This window comes from Protopterus annectens, chromosome 1.part1 (assembly GCF_019279795.1).
Source record: "Protopterus annectens isolate FY-2018-M chromosome 1.part1, PAN1.0, whole genome shotgun sequence".
In the NCBI taxonomy this organism is placed as follows: domain Eukaryota; kingdom Metazoa; phylum Chordata; order Ceratodontiformes; family Protopteridae; genus Protopterus; species Protopterus annectens.
Window position 1 is genome coordinate 1,196,929,785 of NC_056726.1, and position 26,047 is coordinate 1,196,955,831.

Sequence of the window (26,047 nt, forward strand, 5' to 3'; positions counted from 1 at the left end):
TCATAGTAAAAAAAAAGGAAAATGATTTTCCTTTGAAAGACAAATACCTCCCACCAGTGAAGGGAACTATGCATCTTGGTAACTCTGATGTCACCCCCTGAGGAGGAAAGGGAGCCCCCAAAATGTTCTATCAATGGCTAAGTAAAGGAGTTTCTGTTTCCATCTCACTATCTTCAGCTACCATGACTGTTTGTTTTATAATCTGATAAAACTATACTGCTACCTACATCGCCTAAAAAAAATTTGTTATTTATTTATTTATGGATTGATTGATTCAAATTTTGGTAGCTGGGTAAGTATACTGGTCAACTTGCCATTTTCAACTATAACCCAGTTTCTAGAGGGGCAAGGTACATATTACTATAAAAAATAATAACAAAACAGAAATCACATCATATTATTATATGATAGCAAAAATGCATCAAAAGCAAATGTCCCTATTTCAAGTGATGTAGAATATGTACAATATTTGCAATATTTTCAGGATGCAATTTTCTTTGCAGACTTTTAAGATCCGGCTTGGATTTAATAGAGTAAAAGAATATCAGTATTAATTTGCAATATAAAAATGTGGACACAATTACCTACTTCACTAAAAATCAAATAACTGAATGTAAGTATTAAACCAAGGTTATATTGTCTCTTTTCTGAACTGTGTGTTTCATACTAATAGTATCTTTTTTTATTAGTCTCTTATTCTTTCCTTCAGAGATACCCAGATTTGAATATCATTCTAGAAGCTTGATTGCATAACCTGATAACTTTTTTGTCTCTATAAAAGTGTCTAGTGATTTTCTTAAAGGTAGACATAGGCATATGTTTTGTTTAATCTAGAGTGGTAACCTGCACCATATTCTCAATAGAAGCTCTATAACAAACCAGGTCAATTGGTACCCTGGTTAATTCCTAAATTGTTGTTTCTGGAGTTAGAAAGGCATATGCACCACTAAACATATTCATTTAAAGATCCACTGCTGCTTAAATGAATGCTGTTACTACAGTCGTGTTCCATTGACAACTCAGTTGATGCACCAGTTGTGAGTCCTCTGACAGTTTGTACCCAGGGCTTATGCCCCCTTTAGTCATCTTAAGAAAGGTATTGTCACAACCTGATTTTTATTTCATTTTTATATTTTATATCTTATATTCATATTTATATTTACTTTAGTAGAAGGTTACTTAACCTAATCTTATCACCAAGTGTTGTATGCTCTATATTAAGAAGTTATGTACTCACCATAACGTTCCATCTGAGTAGGTATCTTCATTTGTCTGCAACCTGTGGGATACGGATCCGATCTTGGATCCGAGCCGGCAACTTCTAACATAGCATAGATCCGAGCTCCTAGCTCCTCCCCCTTACCCGTAATCCCCTGCCTGCCCTAACTGACCTCAGATCAAGTTTGCCTCATAGCACAACAGATAACAGGTGTCCCAATGGGAACATATGCTAATAACACAAGAGCGATCAAATCGGTCAGGGGGAAGGAGGGGGGGATGGTTGCAGACAAATGAAGATACCTACTCAGATGGAACGTTATGGTGAGTACATAACTTCTTAATCTGAAGTAGGAACTTCATTTGTCAGCAACCTGTGGGACAGAGTCCCCAGCTACCTAAGTCTTGGGTGGCCTTCATGGAAGGATATTCCGGAGCACCGCAGAGCCAAAGGACGCTCTACCTCGGGAAACAACATCTATTTTATAATGGCTGATAAAGGTGTGGGATGAAGCCCAAGTGGCTGCGGAACAAATGTCATGGAGTGGAACCCTAGCTTGAAAGGCCGCAGAAGTGGCAACGGCCCTAGTAGAATGAGCACGGACTCCTTGAGGTGCAGGCCTCCCCAAACTCTGATATGCTAACAGAATACAACTCGAGATCCATCTAGAGAGAGAAACCTTAGAAACTGATTTTCCGAAATTACTTTTGGCAAAGGAGATAAACAACTGATCGGATTGCCTATGACCAGCAGTTCTATGGATATAAAAACGTAATTGTCTGTGTACGTCCAAGGAATGAAGCTTGTACTCTCCTTTGTTATGAAAGTTGGGGAAAAACACTGGGAGATTGATGGATTGATTGATGTTCGCTTCTGAAGATACCTTAGGTAGAAAGGACGGGTTGATTCTGAGGTAAACCCTATCCGGGTGAAAAACCAAATATGGTGGTTTGACACAAAGGGCTTGCAATTCTGATACCCTTTTGGCTGAAGTTATGGCCACCAAAAGGGCTATCTTCCAAGAGAGAAATTTGAGATCAACCGTGGCCGGTTCGAATGGGGGACCAGTCAAGGCCTGCAAGACTAAGGATAAATCCCATGGAGGTACCACCTCTTTAACTGGAGGCCTAAGGAGGAAGGTACCCTTGAGGAAGGTCTTACACAGTTTGGAAGTGATAATAGGACCAGACTCTTGCCCCACATGGTAGTATGAGATTGCTGCCAGTTGTACCTTGACTGTGGAAGAACTAGCCCCCTGGTGAAAGAGAGAGGTTAGAAAATCTAGAATCGATGATATCGGGGCTGTAAAAGGGTCTAAACGATGTTGTTTTGCCCAAATGGTGAAGCGTTTCCACTTACTCTGATAAACCTGCCTGGTGGAAGGCTTGTGAGCTGCTACAAGAATGGCTTTGACCGGTGATGAGATCCCGGGAGTCCTTATGAGGAGTGGAACTGGAGCAACCAAGCCGTCAGCTTGAGGTTGACCAGGTTCGGAGTCAGAAGACCGAGAGGATGAGAGATGAGATCCGGAATGGGATCCAGAATCCATGGTGGATACACTAGGTGAGACCATAGGTAAGGGAACCACGTCTGACGAGGCCAGAATGGGGCAATGAGGATCATTCTGCTCCCCAGCTGCCTGGCTTTCTGTAACAATTTCAACATCAGGGGTAGAGGAGGGTAAGCATAAAGCAGACCGGGAGGCCAAGCATGAAGTAGAGAGTCTCTCGGGGACTTCCCCGGAGGGGGGATCAGAGTGAAGTAATCGTTGCATTTCGTGTTTGAAGGAGAGGCAAAAAGATCGCAACAAGGTCGCCCCCATCGGGCAAATACTTGCTCTGTGACTCGGTGGTTGAGAGACCACTCGTAAGGAGTCAGGATAGTACGACTGAGCCTGTCCGCTAAAATGTTGGACTGTCCCGGAATGTGCGTTGCTATGAGAAAGCGGTTGGTGGAAATTGTCCATTCCCACACTCTCATGGCCTCGCGGCAAAGGGGGTAAGACCTGGTTCCCCCCTGTTTGTTGATGTACCAGACTACCGACATGTTGTCTGTCTGTACCGCAATTGGCCCTACCAGAAGAGAGTTGTGTAGTGCTTGCAACGTCAAAAGCACCGCTCTCATCTCTAGGACGTTGATATGCAAAGAGGTCTCTACGTCGTTCCAAGTGCCTTGGACTGTTCTGCCTGAAAAATGCCCCCCCCCCCAGGCGAGAAGCGTCCATGGTCACTGTGTCGACTGGTGGAGGTAGTGAGAAGGGACAGCCCGTGTGGAGGTTGGGAGACTGGAGCCACCACAGGAGCGATTTTCTGCAAACCTTGCTTAAGGAAACGGGGTGAGACAGAGGGTTGCAAGACAGGGAGCATTGTACTTGGAGGGTCCACTGTAGAACCCTCATGTTCAACCGGGCCAATGGCAGCAGCAGGATTGCAGCCGCCATAGATCCTAGGGCCCTCAGAATCAATTCCGCTGAAGGAGTTTGCAGTTGAAGAATGGCCTGCACGTGTAACATCAGGTTCCGAAGTCGATCTGGAGTCAAGAACGCAAGCATCTGTCTGGAATCCAGTCTTGCCCCTATAAAATCTAGCATCTGTGTAGGGATGAGAGAGGATTTGGTCATGTTGATGGTTAGTCCTAATAGTGGAGCCAGACTGAGAAAATAGTCCCTGCCTGAACAAAGTAGATGCCTAGTTGGGGCTGTGAGGAGCCAGTCGTCCAGGTATGGAAAGACCTGAATTCCCTGGAGTCTCAGGTGGGCCGCTACTACCGCTAGGACCTTGGTGAACACCCTGGGGGCTGAGGTGAGACCGAAGGGGAGGACCCTGAATTGAAAGTGACTGGCTCCCAGCCGGAAGCGGAGGAACCTCCTGGAACGCCTGTCCACTAGAACGTGATAGTACGCATCCTTGAGGTCTATAGAGCACATCCAGTCGTCCTCCCGCAATAAGGGGAGGACGGATTGCAACGTGACCATTCGGAACTTCGGTTTGGGTACCGCCAGATTTAGGAAAGAGAGGTCGAGGATGGACCTCAAGTCCCCCGTCTTTTTTGGCACCAGAAAGAACCTGGAGTAAAACCCTGATCCGACTTGATCTGGGGTACAGGCTGGATGGCTCTTTTTTGTAGAAGCTGCTGAATTTCTGCAGCAGCCGCCTTCTTTTGACTGGGTGGGACGTCGGGAAGGCTTCTGATTCTGGGGTTGGCTATGAAGGGAATTAGGTAACCTCTGGATATAATGTGAAGCATCCAGCGATCTGTTGTTATGGACTCCCATTTTGCCAGGTGCTTCGAAAAATGCCCCCCGACTGCCTCCAGATTGGAGCAGTCGGGAAACCCCTCAGGGGTTCTGTGTGGGCCTCTCAGAGAAAGGTTCTCTGGACCCAAAATTCCTTGGGCCCCCTCTGCCTCTGGGGCAGCGTCCTCCCTGTCCTCCTCTGCCACGAGAGGACTGGTTGCCCTGAGCAGACTGAGATTGATGCGATTTTCGGAACCACATCTTCTTCTGACCCTTTTGGTTCTTGGAAAAGGACCTCTGGGGCGCAGAGAAGTGGACTCCGATGGCAGACAAAGTCTTCCCATCTTTCTTGCTCTGGACAAGAGTGTCGCGAACGGTTTTGCTGAACAGTGCAGAACCATCAAAAGGGGCATTCGCGAATGATGCCTTAAAGGGTTCCGAGAAGTCACAGTGACGGAGACAGGCCTGTCTCCTCATGACAAGCCCGACTCCGCCTGCTCTAGCGGCTCCCTCTGTAGCATGAGACAATAGCCGCATAGAGGTATTAGGGAAGAGTACAAATCCTTGTCTCCCTCCGACATGGACCCCGGGGGAAGCAGCATATTCCTTAATTAGATCCCACTGCATCCTAATAACGTGTGCCATATAGTTCAAGGCCCTCATAGAGAAGGTCGCTGAACTGAAGGCCCGCTTCCCAAGACGGTCCATCGCGTGAGACTCCTTGCTCGGAGGATGAACCGTGGGGCTCTCCTGAGCCAACTCTTTCTTGGTGGCTGCAGCCACCAACATGGCATCTACAGGGGGACCTCTGCTCCAATGTGATCTCTCTGCAGGGGGGCTCAAAATTTTGTCTGGGCGCTTGGGGATCGGCTCTATGGTGTCCGGTTCCTTCCAAGCCCTAGAGGATATGAGATCCACCAGGGGGTTGGGGACACCCAAGAGGTAGATGGTCCTGCCTCAAACGCCTCAAGGAATACGGACTCATCAGAGGAAGCCTTGGGGGCAGACCACCCACCTCTGATTTTGAGCATTTCCATGATGTCTCCAAAGGAGGCATCCTCAGGGGGTGATCTCGGGGAGCCTTCCCCTTCATCCAAGTCCGTATCTTCTGTGAGACTCTCAGGGGAGTCTATGTGCCTCCTTTTGCACTTTGCCTTGTGGGGAATCTCCTCGGGGGGGGCTGTCCGAGGAGTCCTCACGGGCTGTAATCTGTTCCACTGGAACTCCTAAAGGCGCTGAGGCAGGCTGCCCGGAAGGCCGGGTGAGGGGAGCCAGGACCAGATGAGAAGGAGTGCAGGAGGAAGCCGAAGCCAGGACCGGAGGCCTGGAAGCACTCGACAGTGCCCTCTCCACCGCAGCGAAAGCCGAGGGGGAGCCGCTCTCAGACAGATCCGAGATCCGACTCCCACTCGGATCCGAAGCGGGGATCGGACCCGGTGCCGAAAACGTTGGATCCGAAGGACCAGTGTGCTCCGACCGGGACGGAGCCGAAAGTACACCGAATCCCTTGGATCCAAAGCTCGGCCCATGGCTCCAAGAGGTCAGATCCGACAGATTCGAGGGAATAGTCAGAGCCGACGTGCCCAGCATGGTCGGCTCCGACCTACCCCCAGATCCAACATGGCTCAGCTTCGAGCACTCCGAGCCCGGAATGCGGGTCGGAGAAGGAGCTATAGGTGTGAAAAAAGGGGTCGAGCTCCCCCCCAGAGGGGGGGGAGGCAAGAGCACTCCCATCTGCATCTGGGCCTGGATGAATCTCCTCATCATCCGGTCCATATCTGCATCAGACATGCTAAAAGTGGACCTCGACGAGGCCACCGAGGCAGACCTGGAGTGTCGCCTCGATGACCTTGACGGGGACCAGATCACCTCCTCCTCGGGTCCCGGGGAGAAACAAGGGGATTGGATCTGAGGAGGAGGAGATCGAGAAGACTTGGATGGGGAAGCCCTCTTGGCGGGCGGGGCCGATGAAGAGTCCTCGGCTCTCCGCTTAAGGTGCTTCTCCCGCCGCTTCTCTTTCCTGGCCTCCTTATCCTCCGGAGCCGAAGCGAGAGGTTGAGTCCCGGTCGGAGGAAGGGAGGCAGGGGTGACCGCTACCGGGGGGGTAGCAGGCACCGAAGCACCGGAGGCCGAAGCAGAGTCTGGGGGTAGAAGGCCCGCCAGAACTAGCTTCGACCTTCAATCCTTGAGTGCCCTGGGGTTGAACGCCGCACAAATCGCGCAACCCGAAGAGAGGTGTTCAACCCCAAGGCACCTAACGCACTGAGTGTGGCCATCAGCCAGTGAAAGCTTGTGACCACACTCGGTGCATTTCGAAAAAATTGCCTTAGGGGCCTCTGACATACTGTAGGAAAGCACACTCACTAGGCCCCTAATTCAGTCACACACACACACTACGACCAGCGGGGGAGGGAGAAATATTCTTAAATTAAAACAAAGTATGAAATATATAAAAAGGAGAAAGGGTAAAACTACCACACACACAACCAGTCACTCAGAAAGAAAAAATACAAAACTTTTTTCCTCACAAAACGCCAAGAGCTCTGAACCTAGCTGTTGCTTGAAGAGTGGCAAACTAGATCTGAGGTCAGTTAGGGCAGGCAGGGGATTATGGGTAAGGGGGAGGAGCTAGGAGCTCAGATCTATGCTATGTTAGAAGTTGCCGGCTCAGATCCGAGATCAGATCCGTATCCCACAGGTTGCTGACAAATGAAGTTCCTACTTCAGATATAATGTTTGAAAAAGAAATGTGTCGGAGAGTACCTTGAATACCAGGTAAGGGTTTACTCTGTTGTGTGGCTATAAATAAAAGAATGCAGTAAGATTTCTTTTGCTCTACCTCCATACCTCTCAGTCTTTAAACACTGGCAATCATAGCTGACAGCCAGAAAAAGGAACACTTTATTTTCCATAAAAAAGAAAGTTTTATGGTACTAGAGCTCATATAATTAATGCTACTGAATCTTATATATGTCTAGTTCAACTATTTAATTAGGTATGCTCCTTTAAATAGGTCTGACATTATGAGGGACATCTTAGAACACACCTAAATCTCTTTGCAAAACCATAGAGCTATACATAGCTATTTTTTCTGGCATATTTCCCACTGTACTCTTTGAAAGTTATAATAGCTTAATAAATACTCATATTAACATTTGCTCAATTATTCTAGAGTTCGGCATTAGTCAAATAAGTCCTGTAAAATAACTGCTTAGTCTTTATACTCATATTGTTATGGAAGTGTGCCACCATGATATATCTGCAGTCACCTGTGCACCTACGCAGGTAAGTATGAGAGAAGAACAAGGCCGTCTGAACAATCACATTCTAATCTTCTCCCAGAGGCATAGTATTTTTCCATATTATATATACTGTAGAAGTGAAATAATCTTACTTACCATTTCCCAGGAATGTTCCTTGTTTAGGGCAATTACTACCAGAGAGGGATTAATCAAGTAACCATCCTCATTAAAGGAGAAATCTTTCTGACCCCAGGAGATGTTCATAAAATACCTAAGCAGAAAAAATATCGAGTTTATTTGTTTATTACTGAACAAATCAAGGACAAAATAAAACTTTGCAACAGATATGTTCATTTTTCTCCAGTACAGTAGACTATGCTTCAAAAAACAATACCAAAAAAAATCATTATTGTAAAAATCTTCTGCATTACTGCTGTCTATCCAAACCAAATATCATAGTCAAAGACAAAATGATAGCTATACATAGTGATTATGGTATCCTCTATGCTAAGAAACCTAGGCTTGATTCAAAAAATCTTGCTCTAAGTGAAAGTACCTTACTTTGCAGTATTACATTGGAGTAAGCCACTTAAACTGAGAGCAGGTCTTTTGGAATCTGGCCCCTGGTGTTAGCCTGTTTATAGATAGGCCTTGCACATATGTAAGGCACTTGCATCGAGATAGTCTTTAATAATCGAAGTATGCTTATATAAATGCAAGTAACTTATGCTGAAAGCAATTCTTAAGTCGTAAAATATCAGGACATGCAAGCAGAGTCTACAGCAATACTCAATAATGACACGTATAGTTTTATATAGTCTCAATAGTCTAGGAGCAATAGGGCTGATAAAATAATCTTCAAGCATATTTAGGTATACTACTAATACCTGTAATTTCGTATATACTGCAGAGGAAGGCAATTCTGTGTACATTACAGGTTCCAAAAAAAACCTCAAAGATGGAACAAATACTAATTTTATGAACTTCAATCCTATCCTGACTCAGGAATGAGGGACATTTTTGCCATGGAACTAGAAACTCCAAACATTTGGAAAAATTTAGAAAAAGAAAGATGCATTATACAAACTTTATTTGAAACATAAGGCTTCTTCGTACTTCAGTACTTAGTCTGTGTCACTCTTTTTCTCTTCTAAAGCTTACTTATTTTATTTTTATTTATTTTTATGTGCTTATCAGGGCAGTATACTGATCAAAAGTGACTATTAGAAGACAAAGCCGAAGTGATAAAAAAAAATAATATAAAAACTCATAGCAGGTAGAACAACTCAAGAAATAAATGTAAAAGAAGAAAATAATAAAATATTCTAACATTCACAGGAAGTTTAATAACAATAGTATACCTTTGAAAAAAACAATACTATATACTATACACACACACACACACACACACACACACACACACACACACACACACACGCACACGCACACGCACACGCACGCACACGCGCACACACACACACACACACACACACACACACACACACACACACACGAACACTCACACATGCACACACACACGCACATGCACACACACACACTCACACACACACGCACACTCCTGACCCTTGGTGTCTTGGTGAAACTTTTTTTCTAAAAGTGTATAGAATTCATTAGGAAGGGATATAGTTTGAATTGTGTTATCATCACTGATAAAAATGGAATCATAAAAGTAGAGAATATAGCTTTTTATGGCATTTAAGCAATATTTAGTCCAACCAAGCTGCATTTTCCTTCTACTAAATAAGCGATAAGTAGCCAGTAGCTTGTTTTTCCCATCCTCATAATAACTGCCTTTCTTCTGTTCCATACACCTTCAATTACTAGGCTATACAGTGTTTTAAAGAAGAATATTTTAATAATGCTACACAGTTTCAGTGACAAAATACATCCTTGTATATCTCTCAGCCAGTCTTCAATTGCATATGTCTAGTACTTGCTAAAAAAACATCTAGGATGCACAATCTGGCAACTTAGCAGAAAACTAAGCTAGACTGTTCAGTATGGCAGAGATTTCAATGGACACAAAAGCTGCCTTCTTCTGCTAAATCTCAGTATGGTAGACAACACAATGTTGATCCAGAATAATTCTTTCCTTGAGAAGGCCCATTCTTTGCCAGCTGCACTACAGTATTCATCCAAGCCTAAGCAGTGAGTGCAATGCATCGACAAGCTATGGATCTTTGAATGAGGCAAGTATATCCAGAGCATCACTGATGGCCACATTGAAATTTATGACGGGTGAATCAAGATCATCTCAACTACACTAAGGCACTGTATGAGAACATCCACTCGTGCATGAATCGTGCCATCCCAAATAGAACCAAAACGTTCTCCTCCAAAAAAAAGAAGCCAATCTGGTGGTCCCCTGCCATAAACAAACTTTACAACAAAAGGAAGAAACTGTTGCAGAAAAGAGGAAACTCCCAGAATGCAAAAAAACTCCCTTACAAGCCTCAGTAAGAAGCTGAGATCCCTCAAAAAATCTTCCAAAGCTAGTTAGGAAAATAAAATTACCAGATTCCAAAGACAACCACAAGGCGTTCTATAGTTATGACAAGAATCTAAATGGCAATGCTCAGATCTCATCTGAGCTACAACAGAATGGCATTAAATATACTGATCCCAAGGATATTGCCAATATCCTGGCAGATCGATTCAGTGCCAACTTCACCCCCTCTCACCACCTAAACGGCCCATCTCAATACCGAATGATTGCCAAATTCCGGTAATAGCGGCCACCCAAGTAAAAAATGTACTCTCCAAAGCTAAGAATACAACATCCATGGGACCAGATGATATCCCAGGCTGTGTACTACATGAACTACAAAATGAACTGACACCTCACCTAAGTGTCATGTTTAATCATAGCTTCACCTCAGGGTTTGTGCCCAATGAGTGGCACACAGCTACAGTTATCCCACTCCACAAGGGGGAATCCACCTTGGATCCTGGGAACTACCGCCAAATCAGTCTGACGAGCCTGATCTGCAAAGCCTACAAATGGGCCAATTATCATGGAACTTATGAACAAAGACATTGGCAACATTCAAACACTGGAACCCACCCAGTTTGGGTTTGTGAAGTGCCGATCTTGTCTCCTGAACCTGAATGACTTATTTGGATCAGTCTCCAGAGCTGTGGATGAGGGTAAGGCGGTCCACACAGCCTATCCGAACCTTGACAAGGCCTTCGACATCATCCCCCACTCTGGAATCATAAATAAACTTACTAAGCTGGGCATTAATCCCTACGTCACTCGATGGGTTGCCAACTGGCTTACTGACAGAACACACACTGTAAAAGTAGCCGACTCCAAATCCAGCTCCAGACAAGTGACAAGTGGAGTACCTCAGGGTTCAGTCCTGGGACCGCTCTTGTTTGTCATCTACTTCTCTGAAGTACAGGCCAACACTAAGGGACTCTGGCTAACAAAGTTCACAGATGACTGCAAACTGAGAGCCATTATTGAATCCCCAAATTATGTGGATATTCTACAAATGGGCCTTACAGAAATGGATGCTTGGTGCAAGAGCCATGGGCTCAAGCTCAATGCCAAGAAATGTATAGTTCTCCCCTTTAGGAAAAAACATGTACCCGCGAATTACCACATGGGTGGCAGTACACTAAACACCAAAAGTGTGATAAGAGAGTTAGGGACACAGGTAGACAGTGGTCTCACCTTCGATAACCACATCGCCACAACAGTCAGGAAATCCTTCTATGTGGCACACCTCATCTCTAAGGGCTTTTCATCCAGAGAAAAGGAGGTCATTGTCCCACTGTACTCAACCCTCATTAGACCCATTATAGAATACAATGCCCTGTTTGGTATGTACCTCTCAAGACATCTGCAACAACTGGAAAGGCCGCAGAAATACCTCACTAAACGAATCACAGTCCTAAACCAGATGCCGTATGCTGACTTTCTAAAAAAAATTCAGCTATACTCTGTCACATATACACATCTACTCAGAGGCAATTTCTGCTTAACATACAAGGCCATTTCAAACCCAGAGTTGTTGGTCATGCTACACTTAAAGAAATCCCAATCTCTCAGAGCCACACTCTCCAAGTATCTAAACCTTGTCATCACAATGAACAAAACATGCTGGAGGGATAGGTTGGAACAGACTGCCTATACATGTCAAGCAGAGCGCCTCTTTGGCCCTCTTCAAAAGGAACCTTGACGATTGGATGGGAGATAGGAAATTCACCGCGGGGATCACGTCAGTCACCTGCTAGACAGAGGTCCGAGGAAGTAAATACTGTTGGAAGAAATATCCAGGGAATTGCTATGGCTAGGCTTATATAGGCCCTAGGGCCAATAGCTTAGGATCTATGAACCTATGAACATTTCTAAAACCTAAAAGGGTAGCCAGTTCATTTTTAAGGGGTTAAAGTCTGGGCAAACTGATTTTGAAATGAGCTAGATAAAGGTCCAACCAAGACACTGAACTCCATCACTAGGTCTTTGGTTGGCTTCTAGACAAAGCTGGAATATTAAGTTCCGTTAATGGCCAGACTTATGGGTGGCACTGGAAACTGAGTGAAGCCATAGGTCTCTAAAAGTTTGAACAACACCATGGCAAGTTTGTAGGTATTGATATTGACACATCCATTAAAATACTCAAGGATAAAGAGACATTGAACACCCATGAATTATACCGAGGAGGAATTATGTGGATTTTTGCATAAAGGGCCATTGGAGAACCTTGTGTGCAGTAAGTCAAGAAGAATCTGTAACTCATTTCCAACCCTATGAAATGAATTAGACACTCCAGCACCAAGTAGTCTCAATTCCAAAAGCAGTGGAAAAAACAACTGGCTCTCCAACTCCTGGAATTTTTATTTTGACTCTACCTGTGGCAGTGAATAACATGGAGACCTTGGAGGTCACAGTTCTTACTATGTAAACTGAAGCTCTAGGTCTTGTGATAAAAAATAGCATATCTAAGACAATTTCTAGCATGCTTTTGATTGAGCTAGGTGCATAGGCAATTACTAGGCTAACAACACTAGGGAGCCTTTTTAAACCTAGACATGCTTTCCAAAGGTGAGAAACAAACACTGCACCTTAAGTCTATAAGGTAAACACCTTAACCATTATGACAACCCCCAGACTTTTACCTTTGGTATTTAAGCAATAGCTGATGATATGGTGTGGTATATTGAAGATTTACCCACGGTTGGCATGGTTTAATCACGAGGGCGAATCCCGAGTGATTAAATAAAGCCAACCATGGGTAAATTTCAATATACCACAACCATGGAGTCAGTTATTGCTATTATAGAATGACATTATTTAAGAAAAAAATACTTACTTTTCTTAAATAATGTCTTTGTATAACGGCGCATTACTGTTCTTCCGCTGGTGGTGGTAGACTGCTTCCTTGTGTCAATGTACTGCACATGCGTAAGGGACTTGTGTTCCTACATATACCCAGTACATCAATGCTTTGAAATGGAAGCAACGGAGAATAGAAAGTTTCCGTTGCTCCTTTTTTATCTTTTTTTTTATTCATTAAAAATAAAAGGTTTTTGGACACTTTACACCAACGGAAAAAAGTCTTGCAGTCCGGACCTTTTTCCGTTGGTATATTGTGGGATTTACAATGGGCACGCTGGCCAATCAGCATGCATGTTTTGGAATATTAATGGGGGGGGGTGTCATTGTATAATAAGCAATATCATATTTGTCAGGCAAAGGCTATTAGATCCCACCTATGGATCACTGATCATTTTGTAACTATGACAATGACAGCCTTGTCCCTCTGTTACAACACCTTCTGGCAAAACTGAGATATCCTTCTTCCAACATCTCACTGCAAGTCCAGGATAATAAAAACTGAATTAGTGTCTGACTCCATCCTATGTTTGCTAGCTATCTCCAGCCTTCTGTGTATCAAAAAGATCCCAGGTCTCAGAGGACAAGAGACAAATAGACAATAGACAACAATAAGGCCAAAATCATAAATAAAACTCATAAAGAGGGCTTCACTGTGAACAAAAGCAAACCAACATTTCTAATAGTAATAAAATAATAATAATAATAATAATGATGATGATGATGATGATGATGATGATGATGAATAAGGCCATTATGGAAAAAAACGGAACTGATAAGGAATTCAAATGGTTAGCCTCTAGGTAACACTGACTCAAATTTGCCAGCCAGAGATATGACAACTGACATGCAATAGTGAAGGAACAAGATGAATTATGCATACTAAGCTCAGACATGCACAGCTGATCCCTTTTATTTTGACATGTCACACCAGGTCAAAATACTAACCTGGCGATCAGGTAGTTCACAATATATCAAATGATATAGAAATCACAAGTAACCTAAAGCAATGTTTCACCTAGATTTCATCAAAACACTGAAATATAAACTCAGAACAGAATTCTGTGATCAAGTTAGCATTCAGTGTATGCTTGAATTACTTCAGCCTAAGCGCTGAAATGAACGAAAACAGGTTTCATTGTCATATATTTACAAAGAAAACATACATATTGTAACAATAAATACAGCTCAGTATCCAGTGGGAACATCACTGGCCAAACTGTGATGACACTTCTTTGCAAATTGGCAGCAGCGATAACATATAACCATTAACAACAGCAGTTTTCAAATTATTTAAAAGGATATTGTTCATAGTATCAAACGGGAGCACACAACAATAATGATATAAGATGTTTTCCAAAAGGTCATAACAAATACTAACCATTTAATTTACTAACTTATATAAACAATACATTAGAATTTGCAGATTCTATAATGAATTAAATTAAAAGAAAACAATGCCACTGGAAACATTTCACCAGAATGAAAAATGTGTATGAAAATCGTAGGCAATAAACAAATAAGTGATGAATAATAACTATCACTTCAAAGGTAAAACGTTCACTGCTGAACAAATGGTTTTAGATTAAAATTATATAAAATACAGATATTGCCCCCAAATGATAGACACAAACAGAATTTTGCACCACAGTGGCAAATCCATCATGGTAATTTGCGCTAAATCAAAGAAAAGTGACTTCCAGCCAACGCTAGACATATTTATTTGACTGTTATGTAAGGAAGACAGCAACAAGGTTTGACTATATGTATACAACCTTCCAACAAGCAATATGACCCAAAGAAAAAACAGAAACCAGAAATCAGGAATCAAAATGTATAATTAATTGACTACTGAGGGACTGGTAGATTTTGACATCTAAATATACTAGTGCTGCTACTAAAAAATCCGGTCTGTGCATTGTCAAAATCCACCTTGGCTGGATACCTATCCACAGTCTGCAAATAAATAGTCAAAAAGGTGATGAGCAGTCCAATCAGTGAGAACAGGATGATAAAGAATGAACAATGACTTCATAACAAAGGAATGCATTAGCAGTACAGTTCACAAAAAAGAAAAAAAAAACAGTGAGAAGCCATGTCTTGCAATTAGTGCAGAGTTAAGGCTCTAACCTGTTAACAAGAAGGTTCCTGAAGTTAAGTGTACAGGGTTTGATTCCTTCCGATGCCTTTTTAGAATTGAACATGGCGGTACACTTCTCAACCTCTTAACCAAAGAAATCTGCACAAAGCATGAAATAATGAGGGAACAAAGGCTCAAAAATAAGGACAAATTTTAAATATTGCTCTTATGAACTTAACTTAACTTGTATCCATCCTCTTCAAATAACCACCCCAGTTACAAACTAAGATGTTTTAACCACTCTTGCCCACTTTTTCCATATCACAGAGTCAGACTTCATTGCAGTAACCATGGCTTCTCCATCCCCGGCCCTGAACTGCTGAAATCCTTCCATAATAATCTTAAATACACCATCTCATTCCCATCATCCAATTTTCCACTTAAAGATCAACTCAAGTCTGAGACAATTTGCAAATGCTATCCCATTGGACACGTCACCTAATCCCCTACTCTCCCCACACACCAGTCAGTTACATTTGTCTTCCTAATATGTTACATCTCTTCCACACTGTATATATTGTATATATATATTGTATATAGTTAATATATGCAATATTGTATATAGTGTATACTATAATATATTTAATTTCTGTGTGCCCTTTCCTTGTTTTTGCTATTTTTTATACTTTCTGCTCTTTTCAGTATTTTACTCTCATTTTCTTCCATTGTTACTCTATCCATCCCTTCCTGCTCTCCTCTGTGCTGTGCAATTTATTATGATTACTCTCACTGATTCATTGTTATCTTCACAATATTTTATTTGTATTCCTAATAACTTGCTCATGGTGGACATCTAGCATTAATAAATTATACAATAAGCAAAAGAAGCTGCTGTCTAAAAGTAAAAAAGCGAGATCCCAGAACTGGAAAAGCACTCTCCTCAGCCTAAACAAGCAAATAAGACAACTCATAAAATCTTCAAAGAGCAGCTATGAGAAAAATTTTGCAACCATAGCCAATGATAACCATGAGGCTTTCTTCAGCTATGTCTGCAACCTAAAAGGTAGGACTCAGATGTTTTATGAACTAATTGTAGATGACATCACATGTACTAGCCCTGCAGAAATTACAAACCTGCTAGCAGACAGGTTTGGCAAAAATTTCACTCACTATCTGCCCCCCCCCACCCCCGCATACCACAAATCATGTCTTCATCATCTCCTCCTCCCTGCATCTCCAAAGAACAAGTCATCAATGCTCTCTCCAAGGCTAAGAACACAGCCTCCATGGGACCACATGGCATTCTGGGCTGCATACTAAATGTTCTAAAACAAGAGCTAGCTACTCCATTAGGTACTCTATTCAACCACACTCTGAATACTGGCTTTGTTCTCACTGAATGGAAATCATTGACTGTTATCCCCTTTCTACAATGTCGGTTCAGCAACAGACCTGGGTAACTATAGACCCATATGTTTAACCAGCCTCATCTATAAGGCAATGGAATGAATCATCATGGACTTTATAAATAAGGATATAGGAGACATCCAAACCCCAGATCCATCTCACTTTGGTTTTGCCAAAGGCAGGTCATGCCTGCTAAACCTGGTGGACTTCTTTGGGAACATGAAGAGAGCCATAGATGAGGGCAAAGTGATCCACACAGCCTATCTGGATTTGGCCAAGGCCTTCAACACTATCCCACATTTGGGCATCATTGACAAACTAACCCAGTGGAATATCAACCACTGTGTTGTCAGGTGGACTGCAAACTGGCTCAGAGATTAACAACACTCAGTCAAAGTGGGAGATTTTTCCTCTACCAGCAGACCTGTCACCAGTGGTGTCCCAAAAGGGTCAGTGCTGGGCCCCCTCTTGTTTGGCATATACTTTTCAGAAGTCTAGGCCAAAACTGAGGGGCTGCGGTTAACCAAGTTTGTGGATGACTGCACATTAGGTGCTATCATTGAATCCCCTAGAGATGTCAGTGTACTTCAAAAGGTGTTTATACAGACCAATGATTGATGCCAAAGCCATGGTCTTAAACTAAATGTTAAAAAATTCATCATCATTCCCTTAAGTAAAAAATATGTCCCTGCTGATTACAAAATAAACAATAATACCCTATATACAAATTCAGTAGTGAGAGACCTTGGAACACAAGTTGACTGTGACCTCAACTTTGATCACTATGCATCTACTGTGGTGAGGAAGACATTACACATCGTTCACCTGATTAACAAAGGCATCATCTCAAGTGCAGAAGAGATTATAACTCCCCGTTACTTGTCCCTAATCAGGCCTATTATTGAATATAATGCTTCCTTTGGTATGTACCATACCAGACACTTGCCATAACATGAGAGAACTCAGAGATTTCTAACTAAGAAAATTCAAGGTTTCCAGCACAACAGACTTCAATGTAGCCTCCAACAACATGGAAGTATAGGTACATTTTATTGAAAAAGTACTTAGACTCTGCCAACTTAATGGATTTCTTCTCTGGTGGGGGTCATCGCTTATAATGAGGAACCTTACATGATCTTCAGGGGGCATAGAGGGTATCCTGTAACCAGCTGGCCCCAATTAGTATAACTTGGAGTTCAATGACGTCAGTCTGAATAGGATCATAGGATCAAAGGAGATTACTAGGCTATCAATCCAGAGGTCATTTAAAGCCTAGTCATTTCATCCCAATGTAATGCCAAAGAAATGTTAGTTAATACCCACGATTGCATTTAGTAATGACTGCCCATGTCCAGGAGGGTTGTGGGGACTATTTCTGGTGCAAATTTACAGTGTCCCATCCACTTGTCCAGGTTCCTTTTGAACAGTGTCATAAACATGCTCTGTTTCACATGAATAGGTAGCCTATTCTAAAGATGTGGCAGTCAATGGCAGAGAAATCTGTCCCTCCAGCATGTCCTATTTAAGTCACAGGCCATATTTCGGTCCCTGAAATGGATATGCAGCAAGTTCATTAGGTTTGGGTCTGAGATTGTTCTGTAAGCCAGGCATAAGTCTCCCCTAAGATGTCTATATGGTACAGAGTAAAGAGACAGGGACTTTGCCATCTGTGTTCGGCACATGCTGGAGTCCCTTGATCATCTTTTTTAGAAACCTCTGAGGTCTCTCCAATTGCTGCAGGTGCTTTGTATGGTACATGCCAAACGGGGTGTTATACTCAATTATGGGCCGGGTTAGTGCTGAGTATAGTGGGGTTATAACCTATTTTGCTCCCGAGGTGATGTCTTTACTAATCAAGTGTGCTGCATAGAAAGCCTTTCTTACTACAGTAGACACATGGTGGGCAAAGTTAAGGTCACGGTCAACTTGTGAACCCAAGTCCCTTACCACTTTGTGGGTACTTAGGTTATTGTTGTTGATTTGATAGTGTGAGGAAACATTGTTTGTGCCAAAGGAAATGATAATGCATTTCTTTGCATTCAGTTTAAGACCGTGACTAAGACACCAGTTACTGGGCTGCATAAGATCCTCATGGAGTATACTGACATAATTTGGGGATTTAATAACTGCACCCAGTTTGCAGTCATTTGCAAACTTAGTCTGCCGCAGCCCCTTAGTTTTGACCTAAACTTCTGAGAAGTATATACCAAACAATAGGAAGAGAAGCACTGACCTCTGTGGCAACTCGCTGGTAACAGGTCTGCTGGTTGATGTGGGTCACTCACTTTGCTAGTGTGTGTCTGGTTTGTGAGCCAGTTAGCAACCCATCCTACAACTGAGGGGTTTACATTCAGTTTGCTAAGCTTATTGGTAATGCCTGAGTGTGGGATTGTGTTGAAAGTGTCAAGTCAAAGTATGCTGTGTGCACAGATTTGCCCTCATCAATGGCCTTGGTTACAATTTCGAAAAAATCTACAAGACTTAACAGACAGGATTTGCCCTTGACTAAGCTGAATTGGGTAGGATCCAGAGACAGGAGTTTGCCTATGTCTTTATTTATAAGGTCCATAATGATACATTCCATGGCCTGACAGATGAAGCTGGTCAGGCTTATGGGTCTGTAATTCCGTGGGTCTGTTGCTAGGCCACCTTTGTAGAGGAGGAAAACTGTTGCTGTTCTCCATTCTGCCTGAACAAAGCCTGTGGTTAGACTATGATTGAAAAGGGTACTTAATGGTGATGCTAGTTCATGTTTTAGCCTGTTTAGAAGACAGCCGGGGATACCATCTGGTCCCATAAAGAGTGTGTTTTTTGGCTTGGACAAGAATTCAATGACCTGTTCTTCAGATATGTAGGGTAGGAGGGAGTTTGGGGCAAAGTTTGTGATAAATTTGGAGGGGATCGGGGGGTGAAGTTTTCACCAACCTTATCCACTAGCAGGTTTGCTATCTCTCTTGGGTCAGTGTGTGTGATACCATTGGTCACTAGTTCTGCACATGCTTGGGTCCTACCTTTTAGGCTATAAATGGTCTTATGATTATCCTTGGCTGTGCTAGCTAAGTTTATTTTTAAAGAGGCTCTTAGAAGATTTGACAAGTTTTCTTATTTGCCCGTTGAGGCTGAGGAGGGTGCTTTTCCATTGTCAGAGCCTCGCCTTTGTTTTCATGGACACCAATTTTTTGCATTTATCGTAAAGTTTGTTGATGCTGGATGTCCAGCATTGTGAGTTGTTTTTACTAGGGGCTCTGGCTTTGATTCTTTCTGGTACAACCAGGTCTATACACTTATGCAAGTGATTGTACAGGGTTTTAGTGTAAGCTTTGGTGTAATTACCACTTCCAGGTGGGGTCGGGGCTCAGAATGCATTTATACCTTCACCTAGGAGGGTAGAGCTTACCTTGGTGAAGTTTTTAGTCCAGTTTCACCCTTTGTGACTTAAGGTGTAAGTGTCAGCTCGAAGGTGACTGATTTGTGGTCAGATTTAACTAATGAGGGTCTGACATTTCCAGTAGTGCATCTGTTTGACATGTTAGTGAGGACCAGATTTAGTATGTTAGTTCATCTTGTCGGGGTATGAACAATTTGTTCCAGGGCATTTGAGTTAACCAAGTCAAGGAACTTTTTCACTCGTGGGTTTGGGCTAGGGTAGGTTTCCCAGTTGATGGTGGGATAATTGAAATCCTCCATTAGCAGAGTGTTCAGTAATATGTGGATTGTCTCCTGTTTGGTAAGTAGGCTTTGTGCATGTCAAGACCCATGGAGGGGGATCTTTATCTGGCTATGACTTGAATGGGGGTCTTACTCACTGTAACCTGAACTTGGAGTAACTTCATGGACTTGTCTAGTCTAACTAGACGGGAGGTGAATTTATCTTTACTATAGATAGAAACACCACCTTCTTTGGTTCTTGCATGTTCATAGGTTCATAGGTTGGTACTAGGCTATCAGCCCTAGGGCCTATACAAGCCTAGCCATAACAATTCCCTGGCTATTTCTTCCCACACTATTTACTTCCCTGGACCCCTGTCTAACTAGCGACTGACATGATCCCCGGGGTGAATTTCCTTTCTCCCATCCAATTGTCAAGGTTCCTTTTGAAGTGGGCCAAAAAGGCACTCTGCTTGACATGTATGGGCAATCTATTCCAGAGTCTGGGGAGTCTCTGGGTCAGGAACCTATCCCTCCAGCATGTTTTGTTTATTGTGATGACAAGGTTTAGATCCCTGGAGCATGTGGCTCTGAGGGATTGGGATTTCTTTACATGCAGCATGTCCAACAGCTCTGGGTTTGACATGGCCTTGTATGTTAAGCAGAGATCGCCTCTGAGTAGATGATATGCGACAGAGTATAGCTGGAGTTTTTTAAGGCGGTCAGCATAGGGCATCTGCTTTAGGCCTGTGATTCTTTTAGTTAGGTATTTCTGTGGCCTTTCCAGTTGTTGCAGATGTCTTGAGAGGTACATACCAAACGGGGCGTTGTATTCTATAATGGATCTAATGAGGGATGAGTACAGTGGAACAATGACCTCCTTTTTTCTGGATGAAAAGCCCTTAGTGATGAGGTGTGCCACATAGAAGGATTTCCTGACTGTTGTGGTGATGTGGTTATCGAAGGTGAGACCACTATCTACCTGTGTCCCTAAGTCTCTTATCACACTTTCGGTGTTTAGTGTACTGCCACCTATATGGTAATTCATGGATACATGTTTTTTCCCAAAGGGGATAACAATACATTTCTTGCCATTGAGCATGAGCCCATTGTTCTGGCATCAAGCATCTGTTTCTGTAAGGCCCTTTTGTAGAGTATACACATCATTTGGGGATTCAATAATGGCTCCCAGTTTGCAGTCATCTGTGAACTTTGTTAGCCAGAGTCCCTTAGTGTTGGCCTGTACTTCAGAGAAGTAGATGCCAAACAAGAGCGGTCCCAGGACTGAACCCTGAGGTACTCCACTTGTCACATGTTCATTTTGCAGTCTAAAGGTGTGGAAGACATTGCAGGCTTGCAAGGCTGGAGTACTCTCTAAGGTCTTGAACCAGATTTCTGTGACTGCACAGACATCTATATCTTCCAGTGATAGAAGTGTTTCCAGCGTGTTCAGTTTTTGGTTTAAGGTCCTAGCGTTTATCAGCAAGACTCTTATTTTGCTATGATTGGCAAATTTCACATCGGTAAGTTTGTTTTTGAGACTTTGCCTAAAAAGGCACTATGGGGAGGCAAGATTCTTTGCCAGCATGAAAAGCCTAGAGGTGCCAGGTGCAGTGTCTTTGGCAAAGCAGCGAGGTTTGTCGACCATGGTTTCCCAGGCTGGCAGGAACTGGATCCCCCTTTGAATGACAGCAAAAACTAAGCCAATTATTGAAATCAATCTTTTTTTATTTATACTGTGGCATCATTCTAGGTGAAGGTAGTATGCTGCTCATGACTAGGGACATACCTGCCTGGGACAGGTACTCAGAGAGCTCACTTGTGTCTCTTTATATAGTCCAGTGAGGAACTTCTCAAGTCATTCACTCCAACATGAACTATGACAGCAGTATAATGGTACTTATTGCTGAGTGACCTGGTACCAGACAGGCAACTCATTGTGACTTTCTCCAATGACTAAAAAGTTTGCTTTTTGAGTGTTATGCCTTAAGGGCTTGGCAGGTGAGACACTGGTGTTGCTATGTGTCATGGGTGCTGTGGGAACTGTGGTAGTTGTACCAGTCTTGTGTTTTGGTATCTCGGTAGTTTTTTGAGAGAACCTCCACGTATGTTGATTTTTGTGTTGGATGCATACTATGTGTATGAGTAGTGATACTTTGTGCATGTGTAGTGGTGGATGGGTTGACAACGTCTTCCGTGTTACTGTTTTGAGTGCAAGAGAGCATGGATTGAAGATTCTTGGTGTAGATACATCTCTCACCCTCTGTACTAGACTGAGTTATTAGCAGAGGGCTGTCAGTGTAGTTGAGACAATTGCTACACTGCCTCAAGAGACCGAAGTAATCAAGGTTGGCAGGAGAAACAAGGGTAGTCCGACTGTCCATAATGCTAGGTTGAAGAACTGTTGTCACTGGGGGTGGATTTTCAGGATTGATCAAGGAGGTGCTCAGTGGATGGTTATTTCTGCCTGTTTTTTTTTTTTTTTTTTTGGTAATTTAATAGGTTTCAGCTCACTAGCAGTATTTCTTTCAAGGTTTTTGGAAATCTGTCTGGAGGTGATAATGTCCCTAACAAATATAGAACTATCACAACAATTACCATCGGGTCTGAAGGCATGGAAAATACAAAACCCAGGTATGGAGGGAGTGCTTTCTAAACATGTAAACAAATTTTCAGTAAGTAAACTGATATGGAAGGATTCCAAATGCAGGAGAACTTCAGGGTTGGGCAGTTTGTTGCTGAGACTCCTGCCAATGAGCATAGCCACCTTAATGTGATCCTGTTAGGTATTTGATATGCTAGTTACATTAGGATATCCATTTGCTGGACTCTGCTTATGAAAGACATTATGCTAGTAGCAAATGCTTTGGCCTGTATGCAGAAATCTTGTAATAAAAGGTGCAGGTCATGTTTTGAAAAGCAATTAGGGCTGCTGAGCATCTCTTCACATGGTAACACATAGTGGATCTCCGTGGCATGACACCAGATAATTCTACTCAGGATCAGATTCTTGCCTGCATTTGTGACATGAATGGAGGATTTTGACATGTCTTCTCCTGCATATCTTTTGGCTTTAGCACAGCAAGACATTCTCCTCAACATGGACCCCAACAACCACCACATTGCAGTCATATTTGTTAGATGAAAGGGTTTAATGAGCCCTTGAGATGCTAGTGATCCTGATACCTAAAAAACAACTCTAACTCCCTTGTCTTTGTCCAGCCTAGTGAGTGGAGAATCAATGTGTATGACTACAGGGTCACAATGACTAAAACATTTTTATTCGTAGTGTTGTCTGGTGTGGCACACGTGCAATAATTTAGCTTTTAGTGACTCTTTGTTTAAAATATGGCTGAAGGTGATGCGATTTCTGGAGTTTCACTAAGGTGTTGGAAAGGATTTTTACAGCTTTAGTGAAAGACATTTTGGTGTGGGAAGATACACAGTTTGGTGGAAGTGTATCTGTGCTGCAGATAGACTGTTTTTTTTTTCACGACCGGGAGGCCCGTATATTTATTAAAACTTTGATTCCCTCACAAAAATAATTCATTGTCTTGAGTAAGATTTCATAGTTTATGAGCATAAGGCAGTTACTACACTGCCTGAGAATAGCAACTGCTATAAGGTTGGCAACACAAGAGAAACAAGCAGGTCAACTTTCCATTTTAGTCCAGATATTTGGAGAATTCATTAGAATTACATAGACTACTGTATGCACTTTAATGAGATATTTATTGGGCTATACCATGAAAGCATAACTAATTGGAGAATTAATAGAGTTAATACATGAACTAAATGAGGTATATTAGGATTAGCTGTAGGTGTACACTAACTAAATGAAGTAAATAGAGTAATTAAGCTAAGTTACAACTAGGAAGATGGACAGAGTTGTTAAACAACTGTAAAGTATGAGCTACATAAAACGTCTACGTAGAAAAGCTATACACTGCATTGGGCAACACCGAGCAAGTATGTGCAATTTAGAGCAATGTAGCAACAAGATGCTACATGGAGGCATTCTAAGTATCATGAGTCACACTAACTAATAGGATTTTGGAGAAGTAACCAGTATTGAAATGTGTATGGAAGAAAACACACGTTCATACAACGTACATTGCAAAATACTTTAGCCCTGTTTGAGCACAGCAACATTTGTCACAACTAAGTTTGAGACATAATTTTTTTAATTGGAGCACTGCTTCTTAAGCCAAATCAAGTGTTTGCTTGTCTGGACCAAACACCAGGATGCCATCCCTAACAAGAGCGAAACCTCCTGGAGTGAATTAGTCATTTTACAAAGAAAATTTTAATTTAGCAACACATATTATAAGCCTACTACTGGAGTATGACTACAGTGAACTTTTGATTAGATTTCTTCATTTTAGGTATGAATACTTTATTTATTTATTCATCTGTTCATTTGTTTATTAATGTTTTTATTTTAATTTTAATTAAGCATGACTTGGAGTTCAATTACTTCAGTCTGTAGGTTTCTAAGAATTTCTCTGTTGGTGATAAGGTCCTTAACAAACAGGAAAATGACATGACATTTGTCATGAAGTCAGTTTTATTTTAAATTTTGTTTATACCTTAACGTTTTTTTCTATGAGATTTAAAAATTCTTGGCTAGGGACAGTTTAAAAAAAATCTTCTCCTTTCACTAATGGATAAGGAATTATTATATTTAGATAATTAGCTGGAGGAGTGTATCAATGTTTAGTTGCATATTTATTTAAGTGCTGTAAAACCACTGCTGATCTATGACTACAGTGAATTTTCTCACCCATCCATTTGGAACATCTTGTACTTTCAAACTTGGTGGGTTTTGAACTCCTCACTCCTACTGTAAAATTGACTTTGAAAGCTCCTCCCATTCTCATCTCATCTGCTCATTCTACTAGGCAATGAAAGATTTCACTGGGAAGGCCTTCCTTTTACAGTCTTGAAGCTTGAGCCAGCCTCAGTTTCATGTCACCCTATTCCATTCATGCACACTACAGTGTTCAGAGTAATAAATCATTTGATGTTAAGTTGTCTATCTTGACTTCATTCTTGCTGGTTGGGTTCGGAGCCGATCCTCGGCTCCGACTCGGCCATCTTCAATAGCTCGAGAGCTGTTTACTGGCTCGAGGCCACCCCATATCCCATGATGCCTGGCGCTAGCTACCCAGATCTCGTTTGCCGCTTCAGACTGCAAGGTTGTCTTACTGGCTCAGGCTGGTATATTTTTAAAATGTACTTAAAATTGAATCCTTTTATAGTGTACCTAAATTCTTTAGTTGTACTACTTCCCTAGCTATATTCTTTCAGTAGCATCTATCCCTCCTGTTTTTAAAAAAAAAAAAAAAAAAAAACTCGTTTTACTTGGAGAGTCCCCCCCCCCCCTCTTTTCCCTTTCACGGTAGCCATTTAAATTAGAGGCTAACCTCTTTTTCTAAAGTCTTCTGTTAGTTTAAAAAAAAATAAAAAAAAAAAAAGAGAGTGAACGTTTTTTAGATAGATTTGTTCACCCCTTTACAGTAGTTCCTGTCTATATACTTAGACTTTATTTAGTTTCAGTGTGTATTAACTGTATAGTATATATTGTTAATTAGTTATACCTGCTAGCTTGTTTTTCTTTTTGTGTGTGTGTGTGCGTGTTTGACCTTGGTGTGTGTGCTGTTAACATGTCCAAGGATACTAAAGTGTCCGGATTCCAGAAGTGTGACTCATGCTGTCAGATGATGTCTCTGACAGATGGTCACACTTCTTGTGTCTACTGTCTGGGCGCGGTGCACCTGCAGGACTCTTGTTCAGTCTGTCATGCTTTCAGCCCAAGAGTCCTGCAGGAGCGCAAAAATAAGTTAATCCT

The 26,047-nt window shown here is 42.3% G+C and overlaps 1 protein-coding gene across 1 annotated transcript in view; it reads right to left on the reverse strand.

The window, feature by feature from the left end:
- LOC122815911 (glutamate receptor ionotropic, NMDA 2D-like) overlaps positions 1 to 26,047 on the reverse strand; it is a 1,415,655-nt gene that overhangs the window by 1,191,446 nt on the left and 198,162 nt on the right. The window contains 1 exon segment of the mRNA XM_044088769.1: positions 7,853 to 7,967. Coding sequence (XP_043944704.1) covers positions 7,853 to 7,967 — 115 coding nt within the window.